The sequence below is a fragment of the Pseudorca crassidens genome, chromosome 15 (genome assembly GCF_039906515.1).
Source record: "Pseudorca crassidens isolate mPseCra1 chromosome 15, mPseCra1.hap1, whole genome shotgun sequence".
Taxonomy (NCBI): domain Eukaryota; kingdom Metazoa; phylum Chordata; class Mammalia; order Artiodactyla; family Delphinidae; genus Pseudorca; species Pseudorca crassidens.
In genome coordinates this window covers 38,628,903-38,641,294 of record NC_090310.1, presented here as the reverse complement: position 1 = coordinate 38,641,294, position 12,392 = coordinate 38,628,903, and the positions used below count along the sequence as shown (strand labels likewise).

The 12,392-nt window shown below is 60.7% G+C and overlaps 1 protein-coding gene, 1 long non-coding RNA gene and 1 other non-coding gene across 5 annotated transcripts; 1 reads left to right on the top strand and 2 right to left on the bottom strand.

Annotated features, from left to right (window-relative positions):
• Nucleotides 1-15: 15 nt before the first annotated feature.
• On the bottom strand, nucleotides 16-86 carry TRNAG-CCC (transfer RNA glycine (anticodon CCC)). The gene has a single exon. It is a non-coding gene; the product is annotated as a tRNA-Gly (tRNA).
• Nucleotides 87-2,960: 2,874 nt separating this feature from the next.
• Nucleotides 2,961-6,569, bottom strand: LOC137207393 (uncharacterized). Its single transcript, XR_010935066.1, has 2 exons — nucleotides 6,199-6,569; nucleotides 2,961-5,898 (listed from the first exon to the last, which is right to left on the bottom strand). It is a non-coding gene; the product is annotated as an uncharacterized lncRNA (long non-coding RNA).
• Nucleotides 6,570-6,583: 14 nt separating this feature from the next.
• Nucleotides 6,584-11,628, top strand: MCRIP2 (MAPK regulated corepressor interacting protein 2). Of its 3 annotated transcripts, none has more exons than XM_067707208.1 (5): nucleotides 6,597-6,758; nucleotides 6,864-6,981; nucleotides 10,722-10,849; nucleotides 11,085-11,186; nucleotides 11,415-11,628. In XM_067707208.1, the coding sequence occupies exons 1-5, from the start codon at nucleotides 6,707-6,709 to the stop codon at nucleotides 11,483-11,485; spliced, it is 471 nt and encodes a 156-aa protein (XP_067563309.1). In that variant the 5' UTR covers nucleotides 6,597-6,706; the 3' UTR covers nucleotides 11,486-11,628. The 3 variants fall into 3 exon arrangements, with proteins under 3 accessions (XP_067563310.1, XP_067563309.1, XP_067563308.1); XM_067707207.1 differs by lacking the exons at nucleotides 6,597-6,758; nucleotides 6,864-6,981 and adding exons at nucleotides 7,153-7,309; nucleotides 9,687-9,822; XM_067707209.1 differs by lacking the exon at nucleotides 11,085-11,186 and having other exon boundaries at nucleotides 6,584-6,758.
• The last annotated feature ends 764 nt before the right edge of the window (nucleotides 11,629-12,392 follow it).

Below are 12,392 nucleotides of genomic sequence, written 5' to 3'. Positions count from 1 at the left end.
AGAAAAAATACGACATGCGCCGCCCGGGAATCGAACCCGGGTCGCAAGAATGGGAATCTTGCATGATACCACTACACCAGCGGCGCTGCTGGTAACCAACTCGCCCGCGAGACTTAGGTGATTGTGACGCAACTACTAGCCTTCTCCACTGCCCTTCCCACACCGGCCTTCCCGGCTCTGCACAGAGACATTGGTGCGCATGCGTCGCTAATGGTTAGGTGCACCAGGTTTGGCGGGGTCCGCGATGGTGGGGGGGCTCGGGGTGTCGCTCGGGCACCCAGCACTCGAGGGGAAGGAGCGGGGATGAGCTACGTGGGCTTGCAGCCGACTGGATTCGAGCGTGCTCTGTGGAAACCACGGCAACCGCGGCATTCGGAAATTGTGGGGGCGGGGCCATGGGAGGGCCTTCGTGGCTGGGGCGGGCTCCTGGCTGGGCGGAGGCTGCGGGTGGGTGGGGTTGTGTGGCGGAGCTTCCTGTGGTGGGCTGGGCTCCGCTGGGGCGGGGCTGGGGCTGCAGCTGGGCGGGGTTCTGGGGCGGGGCTCTTATGTGGGCGGGGTTGTGCTTGGCGGGGCTCCTTGCGGCTGGTGGGACTCCGGGAGGGGCGAGCCCAGCCTGCCGGAACTGAGCCTGTGATGCTCAGGGCTTCTCTGTGACACTGAGATGACCAGCGCTAGCCTAGGGTTCACGGATGTTGTGCGGGGTCAGTGACCTCTGAGTCAAGTGGGAGGCCGATTTGTGTTGTGTCCACGGTTTTTCCCTGGTTGTCTTCTTGGGGCCCATGTCTCAGAAGGGGCCCTTTCAGCAGGCTGGAGACCGTGCTCTGCAGTCAGGACTAGCTTATCTCCTTTGCTGGGCACTTTTTCTCGCGTGAGACACCCCTCCCCCCATACCCAACGTCGCTCTGACAAGAGCTCTGAGAATGGCACTGACCGAGACTTTAGCCTGGGATTGCTGTTGAGGGGGCATGCAGAGTGGGACCAGAGGCCGCTGTCTGAATGTGGTCAGAAAAGGAGGACAACCTTGCATCTTAGGGACGGGAGATGCGAAAATTCCACTCAGTGCGTCGGCCTCCAGACAACCCCTTTGGCATTCTGCATTACGACCACCCTTTTTTCGTAGCTGACTTTCCCATTTCATGGCCCTGAGTTTTCATTACCTGAGTCACTTTTGCTTCACCTCCTAGTTTGTTGGCTGAGCATTTTCTGTGTCTCCAGGTGGAGAAGAGGTGTCCCTCAATGTGAATCCCTGACCGTCACCTGTAATGATCAGTGGTCATCTGAGGCCTCACCAACCAGGCCCCTCAGCCCTCCTTGCCCACTCGAGAGGCACCACGCTTCCTGGTGACTTAACATGGCATTCCTGGGCACGGGCCACCCTGTCATATTATAGTATAATAAGAGACAGATATTTGGTCTTCGTCCTGGTTCCTGGAATAGAACTCTTAAAACCCTGAAGATTTCGTGAGTGATGGGGTGAGAGGAGCATCTGTTATTCATAACAAGCCTCTTTCAGCCTTACCTGGATTTATACCATTGAGGTGACTCTTGGAGGATGGGGGCTGGTTGCCAGGGGAACTCTGTGATTAGGGGGTTGGAACTTTCTGCCCTACTCAGACTTCTGACTCCTGAGAGGGGGAGGGGCTGGAGACACAGCTAATCTCCAATGGCCAATGATTTAATCAGCCCTGTTCTTGTAATGGAGCCTCCACACAAATCGCAAATAGAGGGGTTCAGGGAGCTTCCAGATGGTGAACTTGGAGGTGCTGGGAGGGTGGCTCCCAGGGAGGGCGTGGGGGCTCCGCACCCCTTCCTCACACCTTCCCAGGGCATCTCTTCCACCTGGCTGTTCCACAGTCGTGTCCTTTATGATAAACCAGTAAATATAAGTAAAATGTTCCCCTGAGTTCTGTGAGCCATTCTGGCAAGTTATGGAACCCAAGGAGGGGGTAGTGGGAACCCTGACTTACAACTGGTTGCTCAGAAGCACAGGTGACAGCCTGGACTCCTCATTGGCGTCTGCGGGGGTGGGGGGTGGTGTTGAGGGACTGAGCCCTCAGCCCGTGGGTCTGTGTGGACGCTGGGCAGTTAGAGTTAGAATCCAGTTAAATTGTCGGACACCCAGTTGGTGTCCAAAGAGAACTAGAGCATTCTCACTAGAGAACCAATAAGAACCACCCCCCCACTTTTGGTGTCAGAAGTGTTGTGAGTACAGAAAAAGAAGTTTTTCCTTTACACTCATGTCCTGTAAGAGAGAAGGAGCCTGCTTCCCCCATGTTGTATGGTGCTGCTTGAGGAACTGCCCACATGCCCTGCAACGTCTTCTGTTTAACGGCACTTGACCTCAGGTTGACGTCCCCCTGCCACGTTCATCACTCTGGACTGGATGCTGTGGGAACTGACACCTGCCCTCTGCACTCTCCAAGCTCAGAGACTGGGACAGAAGCAGCTGGGTGCAGCCAAGCGGTGGCCTTTGCTACAGTGTGTGTGTGTGTGTGAATGCATGCATGTGAGCATGTGTGAGCTGGGTGAACAAGTGTGAGCACACATTTCCTGTAAAGTGCCAGATGTGTGTCAGACTCTGGGAGGGTCCAAGTCCCCCAGGGGATGCTGAACATGGGACACCTGGAAGTGTCCCAGACCTGGGCCTGTGCTCAGTGGTACCTCCTGGGGTTGTGTCTCCTGCGGATTACTGTTGGAGCCGGAGGGGCCTCTCCTGCTAGTCATGCTCATCTACAGGGGGCTGTGGAGTAAGCCCCCCTAGTGTCCAGAGCCAACAGCAGGGTCCAGCTTCCTTCCTGAGGTCCAGGCCCATGTGCCCACCATTCACTGAACTTCCTCCCAAGCCCTCCAGTGCTGCACCCTGGGCACTTCCCCTCCCATTCCCTCACCGTCACCCACTACTGCTTCCCTCTGTATGTTAATTTTCTAGAGCTAGTATAACAGATGACCCCAAAACTTGGTGACTTAAAACAAAAATTTATTTTCTCACAGTTCTGCAGGCCAGAAGCCCAAAATAAAGATGTCAGCTCCCTCCAGTGGCCCTACAGGAAGCCCTTTCGTGATCACAGCTTCCGGCTTCTGTGTGGCTCCAGGCGTTCCTGGGCTTGTGCAGGCTCACTGCAGTCTCTGCCTCTGTCTTCACCTGGTCTTCTCTGTGTCTCTCTGTGTCCAAATATACCTCTCCTTTCTCTTACACGGACACTCATCATTGGATTTAGGGCCCATCCTAATCCAGAATGACCTTATCTCGAAATCCTTGCTTTAATTATATCTGCAAAGACCATTATTCCAAATAAGGTCATGTTCTGAGGTTCTGGGCGATGTATCTTTGGGGGGCCACTGTTCAACTCACTGCACTTGGGTATGGGAATGGGCAATCCCTTGGGAATTCCCTGGAGGTCCAGTGTTTAGGACTCGACACTTTCACTGCTAGGGCCCAGGTGCAGTCCCTGGTCAGGAAACTAAGATCCTGCAAGCCATGAGGCCAAAAAAAAAAAAGGAATGGGCAATCCCTAGAAACTCGGTGGCAGGTGTGGCAGCATCCAGCCGGAGCCTTTCCTGGGGGCCACCGATCACCCTTTATTGGCAGAAGCCCATCCTCTAGTCTGGGTTGGTGAGGGCATGGATTTCAGATCTGAAAAATGATGGAGGATGACTGAAAACTTAAACATCTTTCTCTTCTAACATGACATTTTTGTATCATATTTAGAGGCTTTTAGAAGAGAAAAACCAATACTTGTTTTTATTATGATTAACTGGGGTCAGTGAGGTAAAGGCCTTTCCTTACTATGACACCCATTTTTTTCAGCCTGCTGGGTGAGGCCCCTGCCTGCTCTTCAACTGCCCATGACTCCAATTCCAGGATGGGTTTCCAGGCTCTCTGACAATAGGGAATGTTGCCGGCTGCAAGATGCTATCTCTACGGGGGCTTAGCAGGGTGGCACACCGTCATGGACAGTGTAGTCCAGGGAAAGCCAGGCTGGCCAGGGTTCCTACCCTAACAGGAGAACCAAACTGAGATCTTGGTTGCAGGCCCATCCAGACCCTGACCTCTCCCAGGCTCTGGCTGGGCCCTCCCCACGCCCCTTGGCTCTGTCCTGGGGCCAGAGCAGGTCTCACACTTGAGTCCTGGGAGCAGTGAGGCTGGAAAGGTGCCTCAGGGGGAGATCAGCCCCACCCTCCTCCCTGCCCTCCTCTGCTGCCTGTCCCCTACAACCGGGCCGTTCTCTCCCTGGCTCCCCTCTCCCTTAGCTCAGTGTCTTTTGGGGACCTCTGGGTTCTCTCACTTCTCCCCTAGGCCCAGCCTGTCCTGCACCCCCTCCTCTCCTGCCTGTCGGGACCATTTCTGTTCTGCTCCTCTTTCCTGGAGCCCTTCCAAGGGGTCTTGGACCCAACCTTTGACATCAGACAAGGCCCGTAGGCAGGGCTGGGACATTACAGTCTAGCAGCCTTGTCCACCATCAAGGCCAGGCCTATCTGCTCATCAACAGGCCCTGTCCTTCCCCTCTTCACCCTGGCCTGAGGGGGTGCCTGGGAGAGGAGGAGCTCTCATGTCAACCTGGGGGGAGGTACTCCCCCACCCCAGGGCCTGGCTCCTTCTGCCCAGAACATATGCCTTCAGGACACAGGCCTGCCCAGGCCCCTCACCCTGCGGGCCCCTCACCCAGCCTGAGTGAGTTAGCATTGTGCTCGAGGCCACCAGGGAGACCAGGGCAGCCAGCATAGACCAGGGCAGGAGCGTGGTGGCCTTGACACAACTGGGGGGCGGGACGAGGGATGGGCACCTCGGGTGGAAAGGGGGGCCAGCTTGGCCAGGGGCTGTGCTCATGCCCAGACTCCCTGGGCATGCTCTCCCCTCTCAGGGTCACAGGCTTTGCTCAGCCCAGCCCCACAGAGTGGGCAGCTGGGGCCGGGGATAGGGGTCTTATCCTTTGGCCTTGGGTAGAACAAGACACAGAGCCAAGGGGCTATGGGGGACTTGGGAGGAAGGACAGCACAGCTGCCCCAGGAAGCAGACTTCCCTGAAGGAGCCCCAGCAGGCCCAGTGCCCCCACCTCAACCAGCAGCTACACAGGTGCATGGGGTAGGGGGTTGGGGGCATCCTCCCACTGGTTGCCACCCCCCCCCCCGCCATGTTGTACACAGTACTTGTTGTCTGGACAGGATACGAGGAGAAAGATGTGCTCTAGCCCCTGACCTGGCTTCTCAGCCCTGCCTGGGTGGGAGGCTTCAGGCCCGCTCAGGTGTGGGGTGTGGGGGTAGTTGCGCTAGGTGCCCTCCAGGAACCCACTGGGCCACAGTGCTGAGGGGAAGCCCCCTTGCCCCCTGGGGCAGCGGATCCCAGACTGAGACACACCCCAGGCTCTGGTGCTGGCCCGACTGAGCCTCCCCAAATACTTGTGGGAGCAGTGTAGGAGCCCTGAGGGACCAACGTGGTTGCACAAGCCTCTGAGGCGGATGCCACACCCCCTGGATGACCCCAGGCAGTTTTTTTTTTGGGGGGGGGCATTAAGGATTGAACTCAACCAAAGGGAGGATGGGTGCCTCCTGCAGAATCCAAAAGGCCCTCAGGCTCACAAACCCAAGAGTTGTGTGGTTCCCCCTCCCCCAACCCAGGCTGCTGTGTGTGAGACCCTGTGATGACCCTGCCCCCACTGGCAGCCTGAGGCAGCCCTAAGCAGCCTGTGAACTGGGAGGAAGGGGCATCTCTATCTAATTCTCAGGAAGGAACCCTGTGGGTAGAGCCCCCAGGGAAGGGCCTGCCTGGCAGATTAGGGCACAGCAACCGCTCTCCTCCGGCAAGCAGGTCTGGCTCCTCCTGAGGCACTGTCACTGAAGTAGGTCTTGCGGCTGACCCCACTGCCTGGGGGATTTGGAGGAGTAAGTGCTCTTTCTCCCCTGTGGAATGACATAAACTGGGTTGCTTCACCCACCTTCTCCATCCCCAGGATCCAGCCCCCACGATGCTCCTGGATTGGTAAGTGGCCTCCCACCTCCCTGGGGTTGGGGGCAAACATCAGCATGGAAGGCTGAGCTGCGGCAGAATGTACTTTCTGCTCCTGCCCCATGGGATGAAAGGGAGATTCCCACGGCGTCATGTCTGCCCGAACCCGGGGGCTGACCGCCTTTTCTCATCTCTGACCCCCTCAGTCCCATGACTGGGTGAACTGGCACACTGGCCCAGGCCCACCCAGGCACCTTGGAGGAGTGTCTCCGACGTGAGTGGGAATACCCTTGCTTCCAGGGTCCACACAGCTCACTCCCAGCATCTGTCAATGCCTCAGCTCCTTGGACATCACCGAGGGCCTGGGCCAGAACCTCGCCACGTCTGTGTGCCTATGGCTCCCGTAGCCTCCTGTGGCGGACGGCGGCCCAGGCCTCAGGGAACTTCCTTGACCTAGGCCTTGGGCCAGAGGGGTGGGCGCTGCTTGCGGCCGCCCAACCCCAGCCTCGGGCCCCGCCGCGGGTCCAGCCAGTTTCCCAAAGGCCCAAGCGCCACCCCTGCCGCGTGCCTCGGCGCGGGCCCTTTAAGGGCCGGGGGTGTGTGGCGGGCCCGCCCCCTCCCCGCAGCGCCGGCCGCCCGTTAAAGGGGCCGCGCCCTCGGCACCCGCCGAGTGTCAGCCGGGCGGAGGGCGCGAGATCTGGCCGCGGGCCGGCGGGCGGGGAGGGCGCGGAGGGCGCGGGCGCGCTGCGGCCCCTCCGCACCATGTACACCATCACCAAGGGACCCAGCAAGCTGGTCGCGCAGCGGCGCACAGGTGCGCAGCGGGGGCGGGTAAGGTAGGGAGGGGACGACCGGAGTTCCGCACGCGCTGCCCGCCCCCAGCGCTACGGCGGCTGACGCGTCCTGCCCGTGCCTGCAGGTCCCACGCAGCAGCAGGTGGAGAGCAGGCTCGGCGAGCTCCTGAAATGCCGGCATCTCGCGCCGCCGACCCCGCAGCCCCCACGGGCGCAGCCGCCGGGACCCTGGCCCCTGTCGAGGTGAGACGCGCGGCCGCGGCCGGAGCCCGGCCCTCCCCTCCCCTCCCCCGCCGGCCGCCGCGGGGCCTTGAGGGTGACCTTGGGGAAAGGTTAGCGGAGATCGGGCCACATGCTCCGGGCGGGCGCGGAGGGGGCGGAGCACGCCGACCCCGCCCGCGCGTGCAGCTCTGGCACCGCACCTCCTCCTCACCTGGCACCTGGCTGGGTCCGAGGGGGCTGGACCGGATGTGCGTGACACACCTCCGAGTCCTCTGGGATCCCGCGGACCCCGAGTCGGGAGAAGGCCGACCGGCTCCTGGATCTGAGGGGCTCCGGGCGGCTAAGTCAGGTGCCTGGGCCGACCTTGGGGCTTGAGACGAACTGCTGGGGACTCGCCCTAGAGGGCGGGAGCGCGGTGGCCCAGGACGCTGGCCCGCAGGTGGCCTGCCTCTGCCCGCGGCTGGAGGCTGCCAGCGCCGTGCTTGCGGGGCAGCTGGGGGAGAAGTGCACGTGGTTCCCTCTGGCCCTGCCAGGCCACTGCTTGCCTCTGCCCTTCACCCCAAACACCCTGGCTGGGCGCGGAGACCCCCGCAGATGCTCGGGGCTTGCTGGAGTTGTGGTTTTTCCGCCTTTCTTGACCAGCATTTTTGCCATAGGAGGCTCAGTTCAACCACTTTGGCCTCCAAGTGACTGTGACCTGGAGGTCATATCCTCCATCCCCCAGGACTGAACCTTTCACTTTTTGGCTCAGGTCCTGGCTTCTGGTTTCATTTATTCTATGCATGTTCTGGGCCCAGGGCTTAGTCCAGGCCCACACAGGCCTGAGGGCTCCTGAGCTGGGCTGTGGATGGGTGGGGGCAGCAGACTCAGGGCCCGGAGGCAGCGCTGACCAGGCCTTGGGATTTCTTCCCAAGTTGAGAACAAACAGCTTCCAGGATTGGCTAAGAGGTGGGGGCTGTGTGCTGCAGGCCACAGCCTGACCTTCTCCCTCAGTTACTGGCCTCAGATGCCACAGGTGCGGGCAGCCTGTGAGGACCCTTCTTGGCTGAGGCCCTTTCCCGGGGCCTCCTGCTAGGAGCATGTTGACACTTTGAGACTGGTCCTAGTGAGGAAAATGTTCCAGGCCGGCCACAAGTGCATCCTGGGGAGAGGGGTGAGTGGGACCTTGGGGGGCACTTCCCAGGACCCAGCTGTGCTGTGACACTGCCTGTGACATCAGCCTTGGTCCTCACAGCCGCCCTACCTCCCAGGGGAGGGAATAAGGCATAGGTGTGTAGACCCCCCCCCCCCCAATCACCCAAGCAGGGAGCCTTCCCCGCCCCTTACCTGGAGAAACTTGTTGCTTCCTCCATGGCCCCTTTGCTGGGGAATGGGGAAGGAAATGTGCGTCTGTGGCAGGATCAGGGTGCTGGGGAGAGAGATGGGAAAGACAAAGCAGAGCCCTTAAGATGTTGCAATTTGCCAGGTCCCGGGGTTCAGGGGGGTGCTGGTGCTTGGCCCCTCAGCTTGCTGCAGTCCTGTGTGGCACTGTGAGTACAGGGGAGTGGCAGGAAGGCAGAGTGTGTGCTGGTCATGCCGTCCCCCCTTCCCTCTGAGGTCACTCCTTCCCTGAGCTGCCCCCTGCCAGTCTCAGGGACCTTGAAGAGTACCCCCGGCTGGGAGGCCAGAGCAGCCACCAGGTCCTCCACACCAGGAGCCTCTGAAACTTCTGAAATCACTCCACCCAGACTTCCTGTCCACCCTCCCTCACTCAGACTTTGCCCAGGAGGAAGGAGTCTGAGCCACTGCTGCACCCTCTGTGCCTGGTGCACCACAGGTGCTCAAAGCATTTGACCTGCTAAATGTCCGGGCTCAGATTCTGGCCGGGCGCTGCCCGTGGTGGTAGACAGGCCACATGAGTCTGTGCCTGTGATGAGTTCTCCCTTCCAGCGAGAGAGAATAAGATCAACTGTTGGGGAGAAGAGAAAATGGGGCCACCTGATGGTGCAGGGGAGGTGGACTGGTGGGGGAGGGGGCTTGGAAGCTGTACTGGGTTGTGGGCTTTGGGGTCAGACAGGCATAGAGTTCTGATGCTGCCACCCACTCACCACATGTAACCTTGGACAGGTCACTTCTCTCTTGAACCCAGGTTCCTGTGCTGAAAACGGGTGGGTGGTCTACCTTGGAGAGTAGTGAAGGGGGTTAAGTAAAAGGAAGCGAGGCCTGTATCAGCAGGCACCTAGCAGGGATTCCGGTGCTGCTGTTGCTGTGGGCAGAGCTTGCCTGTGGGCGGGGCTTTCCTGCAGGCCGAGTCCCTGGGCGCTGGCACAGAGAAGGGTGGGGAAGACGGACGCTGGACTCGTCCATAGGTGCACAGGGAGCTGTGCCCTTTCCCCCAGAGGGCCCGCAGAACTGCCTTATGTAACTGCCGGCAGTGGGCGGCCAGGTGCCCGCTTGCTGGGGCCCCTTCTCAGCCCTGGCCAGGCCACCGTCTAGGTACTTGCGATTTACAGCCTTTGACTGCAGTTCTTTTTTTCCTTCTTTGATGTTCAGTCTCCAAATTTTTCTAGGGCTAAGGGTAGCAGGCGAGGGGCTGTTCCAGTTAAGGACAAATAGCTATGCCCTCTGGTTGGTATAGCTCAGGCCTGGGAGGAGCCCTGCCCCTCCACATTCTACGTGGCCACCTGACCCTGCCAGCCTGGAGCTGGTGGGACTGGTGCCCCTCAAGACGCTCCTCTTTATTTTAGTGCCCCTCTCAACTGAGGAGGAAACCCCAGCGGCGGTGGGGCACCTGAGCCCAGGATGGCGAGCAGGCCGGCGGGACCGCGAGTGCCTGGCGGAGTGGCACGTGCAGCCCAGGACTCCCGGCTCCCACCTCCTGCTGTAGGTGTGGGCCCCGCACTCTCCACGGCCCTGTCCCGGGCTTCATGTGCACAGGGCTGGGCCAGCTGCCACTGGCCAGGGCAGCCCAACCAATGCCCTGGGCCCGGCTGGCCGGGATGGGCCCAGTGGCCACCTGGACATCGAATGCCCACCAGGCCGAGCTCCAGCACCCAGGGCCATCTCCTTACTCAGCATTCCTGCCCCCGTGGGCAAGAGCATAGCCCCTCATCTGGGGCCTGCAGGGGTGGGCCAGGGTTGCAGTCACACCCTCCCTACTCAGGATGGCCCACTCAGCACTTGGTGCTGTCTAGCCAGACCAGGAGCTGTCCCTGGGGACCTGGGGCAGCTGGGAGAGGGAAGGGCAAAGGCCGTCAGCTCTTGTTTGGGTCCTTCATCCCACACTGGGGGGCATCGTGAGATGGAGAGACTTCTGTGGGGGAGAAAGTGGCCAAGAACTGCACCTGGTGGGTGGGGTTGGGCCAAGTGACCTTTACGCAGGTCAAAACCTAGGGTGATGGAGGCCTGGCTGGTCCAGGGGAGGTGGGTGGCTGGTGGCAGTGGGGGTGCCTGAGACCCTTGGAGGGCCGCCTATGTGCCTTGAGCGTGGAGCTCTGCAGGGGATCTGGGGACACAGAGAGGCCCCACTCCACCCCTGCAGTCTTAGGCCTGGCTCAGGGTCGGGGGGCTGCAGTTGTGAACTGAGCTGCTGGGGGCGCAGGCCTGCATGACAAAGGCCTTGGCCACTGGCTGCAGCACACAGCCTTCCTGTGGTTCAGGGAAGTGCCCAGGCTGGGCTTGGCCCAGGGGTGGTGAGGGTGGCCTGAGGCTGCTCCGGGAGCTCTGCCAGGTAACACCTGGGCTTGGAACAGTTGCTGACCATCTCTTCCCCCTTCCTGCAGTCCAGGGCCGAGGCTCGTGTTCAATCGGGTGAATGGCCGGCGGCCACCTGCCACATCCCCGTCCCTCAAGGGAACCCAGGAGACCTACACACTGGCTCACGAGGAGAACGTCCGATTTGTGTCCGAAGGTAGTGCTGAGGCCCGAGGGTGTGACCTGGGCCACTGGTCCTTTTCCCACTGTAACCTCACTCGAAGTTGCCAGAGGCCTGGGCTCTTCCTGGGTTCTCTGCCTGTTTCTCCTGTGACCATCCAGCAGGCTGCCCACTCCCAGTTCTGGGCTGGGGTCCAGGGTAGCCACCATGCCCTGGGGTGGGAGACACAGTGCCAGGGGCCTGGCTCAGCCTGACGATCCTCTCCCCACAGCCTGGCAGCAAGTGGAGCAGCAGCTGGGTGGTGGCCCAGCCGGTGAGAGCGGGCCGAGGCCAGTGCAATACGTGGAGAGGACCCCCAACCCCCGGCTGCAGAGTGAGCCCTCCCCCGCCCTCAGGGTGTCCCCTCCACCTCCTCCAACCCTGATCTGGCTCAGCCAGGTTCTTGCCCCAGGGGGTTGGGAAGAGGACTGGAGCCTGACCCAATTCTTCCCAGCATCTGCTACAGTTGGGGTCTGGGTGAGGGGCTTGTGGTCAGCTCGAGGTGGGAGACGCTGGTCAGCCTGGGAGGCACATCATTGCCCAGCCTTCTGCCCCCCTGCAGACTTCGTACCCATCGACCTGGACGAGTGGTGGGCACAGCAGTTCCTGGCCAGGATCACCAACTGCTCCTAGTCGCAGCTTTGGAAGGAACGCTGCCCATGCAGGGCCTGGCCCTGCCCCACGCTGGACCCTCTGCCAGGAGAGGACCACGGCACCCTGTCCACCCGCTGCGGTGTGCCGTGCTTCACCCTGGGCCTGGCCAGGAGCCGGCCACACCTGAAGTGCCAGAATTTGGACTTCTGCTCCTGCTGACCCCTTGGCCCAGCTGTTCCAGGCTGCCAGAGGCCAGGGGTTGAAACTGTCTGACCTCAGTCCTGCTCACTGTGCCCGGGGACCAGCCTGTGGGGCTGGCAGGGAGGAGCTCCAGGCTAATAAAGTTGAGAAACTGCCCTTTGGAAAGGCCTTTACTTGGGGGTGGTGGGGGGTGGATGCGGGAGGGGGCGCTTGTGCCCCAGCACCAGGCCCAGCCCAACCTTCCATTGTAGCCTCATCTCCTTACAATTGAAGCTTTGTCTAAATTTGGTCCCCCCCAGCCTCTTGCCCAGCTGCCTTCCTGTGTCCTGGGCCAGGTCATTTTGCATAGAAGTCTATAAATGCCACCGCGCCCCACCTGACACCGCCCCCCCCACCCCCGTAGTCATTGGCAGGTGTCTGAACCCGGCCTCAAGACCCAGAAATGTTACATAACTGGCCCTGAGATGGCGCCCCAGCCACCCAGAATTGCGGTCAGGTCTCAGGACGCCTGGTGCTGTCTCTGAATCCTCCAGGTCTGGTGGGGAGCCCTCGGGGTCCTGTAGGACATTGCTTTGCCTGCTGTGGGGCCAGATCTTTGCCTGCGTCTGACACACGTGCCTCCAGAGAGCTAGGTAGCAACAGGGTAGGTGGGGACAGCTCCTGCCAAGTGCAGCTCACAATTTCTGGGCTGCGTCTCATACCCTATACAAAGATGCCTCCCAGAGGGAGTCAGGAACCTTCTCGG

What these genes read in the sequence shown, in the direction of transcription:
- MCRIP2 (XM_067707207.1), top strand. Translation starts at nt 7,207, where the DNA reads ATGTGCGTGACACACCTCCGAGTCCTCTGGGATCCCGCGGACCCCGAG. An exon ending in GCTCCGGGCGGCTAAGTCAG is followed by an intron (nt 7,310 to 9,686) that starts GTGCCTGGGCCG and finishes TCTTTATTTTAG; the next exon opens with TGCCCCTCTCAACTGAGGAG. An exon ending in CCCCAACCCCCGGCTGCAGA is followed by an intron (nt 11,187 to 11,414) that starts GTGAGCCCTCCC and finishes GCCCCCCTGCAG; the next exon opens with ACTTCGTACCCATCGACCTG.